This window comes from Pistacia vera, unplaced genomic scaffold (genome assembly GCF_008641045.1).
Source record: "Pistacia vera cultivar Batoury unplaced genomic scaffold, PisVer_v2 Contig1295, whole genome shotgun sequence".
In the NCBI taxonomy this organism is placed as follows: Eukaryota; Viridiplantae; Streptophyta; class Magnoliopsida; order Sapindales; family Anacardiaceae; genus Pistacia; species Pistacia vera.
Window position 1 is genome coordinate 1 of NW_022195352.1, and position 4,541 is coordinate 4,541.

Genomic DNA, 4,541 nt, shown 5'->3' on the forward strand with positions numbered 1-4,541 from the left:
TAATACTTCAAAATTTTCCAACAAGTCAAAAACCCAGTCATACAAAGTGGTTGCATCAGGCTTATTTTAAAACACATCATAGTGTCTTGATCCTTCACCCCTATGAGAAAAAAAAAAAAAAAAAAAAAAACCAGTATCCTAACTCAAAAATTTCAACTTCTTTTCAAAGAGGCCAAATGTTTAACTTCAGATATCATAAAGAAACTTAATAGCTGCTTCCAAAAAAAATCATTTTACTTCCACTCATTCTTCAGCAACCAAACAGAGTATGGGGGTTCAAACAAATATGTTGAAAACAGAAAGTTTTTGGGTCAGAATTCAATTACCTGATGTCGGGCTAAAAGAAGACGCTCAGCTTCAGTTTCAAGCTCAATCAAATTTTGCTGGAGTTGCCTCATAGTCTCACCCATTTTTCAATCCTCAATATATTTCTCGCCTGATTGTTCATTTAAACATCTTCCAAATTAGAAAAGTTGAAACAAACACTCAACCAAGCTTCAGAAAGTACTTTACTCACTTTTTAAAACCTAAAAGAAACAATATGTTTGCTTTCAAAATTGTATTCAGATAAATGGCAGCAAGAACCATGTATGTTGACTACAAATTCAAGTGGAAAGCATATATCGAATCCCCAAGTCATATACAAAAGAAAAGGAGAGAGATTAGAGAAATAGAAAACAACAAATTAATTATGAATTTAGTCAAAGAATAGGTCAAACAAATATTTACACCTTCTGTATACTCACCTAAAACCCTAATTAGAATTTAATCCAAAAATATTCCTACACTTTTGAGAGGGAGCATAAATATTTAGATTGAAATTCAAAGGCATAAATGACAATTACAAAATCTCTACATTAAACATTAGATAAATATAAACCATAGACGCAAAATCACAACACCCCCGTCTTCAAATGCACAGAAAATATAATTAAAAAGCCAATCAAACTTAAATTCACGACAAAAAATAGAAAATCTCACCGGTCGGCGTTGCCGTGGAACAGCTTACGTTGGATTCCCCTTCGCCTTCGCCGTCGTAGTCGTGAGGAAGAGGGTTCAAATCTGGGAGCGTAGGGGTGGGTAACTTAGAAACTGGAATAGCAAGAAAAATTCTTAACGGTATCTTTGAAACTTAGGCGCTAAATGCACTTCTCAGTGGTCTTTCGTCATTACCTTCTTTTATAGCCCTAAATGCGGGTGTGTAATATTGAAACGTACACGCGCATGGCTTTGCGCTTAGATTACGGTTTTAGTACATGGTGCACGCGCGTGGCTTTCCTTTTCCTAGACCCATTTCAAGCTGTTAAAAACGTGGTCGAATGTAGAGTTTGGATTAATCGTGATAAGATTTTTGAAAAATTGAAAGTCCGATTTCAATTTGGACCAAATAATTTACTACATTATATTGTGCGGTCAATCCCCAGTCACCTACATGTCATTTTATTTATAATATATATGCCGAGCCACCTTTAAAAATCTTTAGGTTGTACTTTTCAGATTCCGCATCACATAATATATTCCATACAAGTTCTTCAAGCAAGTTTCATAAAGATCTTACGTACTTCTGATTGATGGGAATCAAAGCATTAACACATTAAAACAATAATTAAGTAAAACAATATTTAAGTAAAACAATAATCATTATATTATAAATAAAAGAAAGACCATCCCCTTCCAATAACACAAATAACAACTGCAAGAAAGAAGGGATGCTTATTATTACATTAACTAAGATTAGAACAAGAGGGTCCTTGTTTTTATTTTTAATAAACTTATTGTCTATATAATATTTCCTACTAGAAGAGGAGTACAGCGTCAATTGCAAGTTGAGTTTCAATTGAGGCACGAATAGGCCAATGATTTCTCCTCGACCAATTCTTTAGCTGTTGCATCCATCTTTGCCCTTGAGAATTCATCTATCTTGAGACCTGCAATTTCAGTAAACATATGTTTTAGTATTGTAAAAATTTTTAGCTTCTAAAACATTATTCAGTTAATAAACTTACCCTGCACAATTGACCATTCTCCGTTTTCACATGTAACAGGAAATGAATAGATAAGGCCTTTTTGGATGCCATAAGATCCGTCAGAATACACTCCCATGGAAACCCAAGTCCCCTTAATCAAACATGCAGAGGAAAACAAATAAATTATGCTAGTACAGAAAAATAGAAGAAATGGATTCTGCATACAATTTAAGATGAGGATATAACCAACCTTTGGAGTGCCTAAAACCCAATCACGAATATGATCACAAGCAGAACTTGCAGCAGAGAGAGCACTTGATAGCTTCCTAGCTTTGATAATGGCAGCGCCACGTTGCTGCACAGTGGTGATGAATTCGGAATTCAACCTACGACAAAAATAAAAATGAAAAAAGTTAGAAAAATGATGAATAAAACAGGTAGAAATTAAGTAACATTTTAGCTACCAATTATCATCCGCAACAATTTCTTTGACAGGCTTCTCCCCATTGTTAGAGGCCACAGTTGCATGATTGACATCAGGATACTGAGTAGAAGAATGATTGCCCCATATGATCGCATTCTTCACATCGCTAACATGAACCTTCAGCCTTTCAGAGATTTGGCCCAATGCTCTGTTGTGATCAAGACGTGTAAGACATGTGATGTTTTTCTCTGGGATTGAAGGTGCGAATTCTTTCAAAATCAGTGCATTGGTGTTTGCAGGGTTCGCTACGACTAACACCTGTTTATAAATAATGAGAAAAATAAGACAACTTCATGGGGAGAAATATAAGAATTAATCATTTAATGTAAGGGTTTCATGTCTTTCACCTTGCAATTTGGAGCGGCATGCTTCTCCAAAGCTGAAGCTTGAGCTTTGTAAATTGATACATTTTTAGACATAACATCCTTCCTTTCCATACCTTCCTTTCGTGGGAATCCACCAACCATGACAGCAATATTGACATCTTTACAGGCTTCAACAACGTCCGAAGTAGCAACAACACCTTTAAGAAGAGGAAAGGCAGCGTCTACCAATTCCATTTTCACCCCATTCAAGGCCTCAGCTGCAGGCTCAATATCGAGCATGTGCAGGATTACTGGTTGATCAGGACCTAGCATGACCCCCCTGGCGATCATTGGAACAAGAGCATACCCTATTTGCCCTGTTCAACATTATTCAAATTAATACATACACATTAAATGTTGGTCAAATAATAAACAACAAAGTTAGGAGAGATATGAGGTTTGACTTTTGGGAAAACACTGTATCATCGGCGGCTTTAGATTTTCGATCTGTTAGCCCATGCATGATGACGACTTAAGGATTAAATAATTTCGACAAGGAATTAAAAAAAAAAAAAAAACTGATTTTGTTTTTTTTTTTTTTTTCAAGAAAAATAGATTTCAAATAGCTTGCCTGCAGCCCCAGCGACCAATATTGTAATGGGTTCCTTTGGTACATTTAGGAAACTTGCCATGTGCTTTATAATCTTCCAAAACAACGAAATACAAAACAAAACAACCAGAATTTTCTGAAGGAGTACAATGTAAAAGTAATCCATTTCTCAAAACAAAAAGAACCACAAATCTTCCTGTTAAAATCAGGAAACTAACTGTCGTCCATATATGTACAAAGATACAATATTATTTAAGTCTACGAATCTCTACACACACCTCAGCAATACGGCAATGAGATACCAAAATGAAGTCTACAAGCCATGAAAATGTACAGAAACATCATTCACTCCAAAGCAAAGCACCCACCTTTTACAAAATACCTTTGCCAAGAAAACTTAATGATGAATATGGAAAAAGAATAAGATTAAAATATACTGTCATGTTTGTTTTAAGACTTAATTCAGAAGATTGAAATATTCAGCATACGTGTTTGAAATTATAGAAAGGGAAGAAGTAGTAGTAGAAAAGAAAGAGTACCAGCAGCGCCAGTGACTAGAACTCTCATTGGGTTCTTGGCCATTGTTGTGGAAAGATTGATGTTTTGGAGGGTGGGAATGGAACAATGATGATGAATAGGAGAGGTTGGATCGGATTAAGAAGGGTGATTTGCTTAGATATAGAGAGAAAAAGATATGAGATTGAAAGATAAGGAAATAGGATCGAGGATAAAGATAGGGTTGTGAGGTGTGACAGGGATGATGAATCTTCTAACTTTTGCAGTTGATGGAAGTGTCAGCTGCGAAATGGAAGGAAAGTTTGTTTTCATATCATCTCCGTGCACCCTCCACTCCGCACCATCTCTCCACTTGGCCTGTTTCTTTGCGTTTTATGTATTTACTATGATCAAAATTATGAATATTGAACTATCAAATTTTACTCTGTATTTTAATTTTAATTAATAAATTATAAATTTATATACATTTTATTTATTAATTCTTCTCTTGTTAAATCTCTTTCTTGAAGAAGCATACTCTCTCTATTAAAATTTAAAAATTATTTTTTATATTTAGAAATTAATAAAGAAATAAACATGCTCATAAGAGTGAGATTTCATTCATACTTTATAAGTTGTATTTGTGCGCATAAAAAAACACATAAAACAATAAAAAACAG

At 34.6% G+C, this 4,541-nt stretch overlaps 1 protein-coding gene across 2 annotated transcripts; it reads right to left on the bottom strand.

Moving 5' to 3' along the window:
* Positions 1-1,792: 1,792 nt before the first annotated feature.
* On the bottom strand, positions 1,793-4,183 carry LOC116121985 (malate dehydrogenase, cytoplasmic-like). Of its 2 annotated transcripts, none has more exons than XM_031407889.1 (6): positions 3,906-4,183; positions 2,799-3,133; positions 2,432-2,709; positions 2,218-2,353; positions 2,007-2,118; positions 1,793-1,928 (listed from the first exon to the last, which is right to left on the bottom strand). In XM_031407889.1, the coding sequence occupies exons 1-6, from the start codon at positions 3,946-3,948 to the stop codon at positions 1,834-1,836; spliced, it is 999 nt and encodes a 332-aa protein (XP_031263749.1). In that variant the 5' UTR covers positions 3,949-4,183; the 3' UTR covers positions 1,793-1,833. The 2 variants fall into 2 exon arrangements, with proteins under 2 accessions (XP_031263749.1, XP_031263748.1); XM_031407888.1 differs by lacking the exon at positions 3,906-4,183 and adding an exon at positions 3,388-3,542.
* Positions 4,184-4,541: the final 358 nt, after the last annotated feature.

What these genes read in the sequence shown, in the direction of transcription:
- LOC116121985 (XM_031407888.1), bottom strand. Translation starts at nt 3,532, where the DNA reads ATGGATTACTTTTACATTGTACTCCTTCAGAAAATTCTGGTTGTTTTG. An exon ending in GGGTTTTAGGCACTCCAAAG is followed by an intron (nt 2,119 to 2,217) that starts GTTGGTTATATC and finishes TGTTTGATTAAG; the next exon opens with GGGACTTGGGTTTCCATGGG. An exon ending in AGAATGGTCAATTGTGCAGG is followed by an intron (nt 1,929 to 2,006) that starts GTAAGTTTATTA and finishes CTGAAATTGCAG; the next exon opens with GTCTCAAGATAGATGAATTC.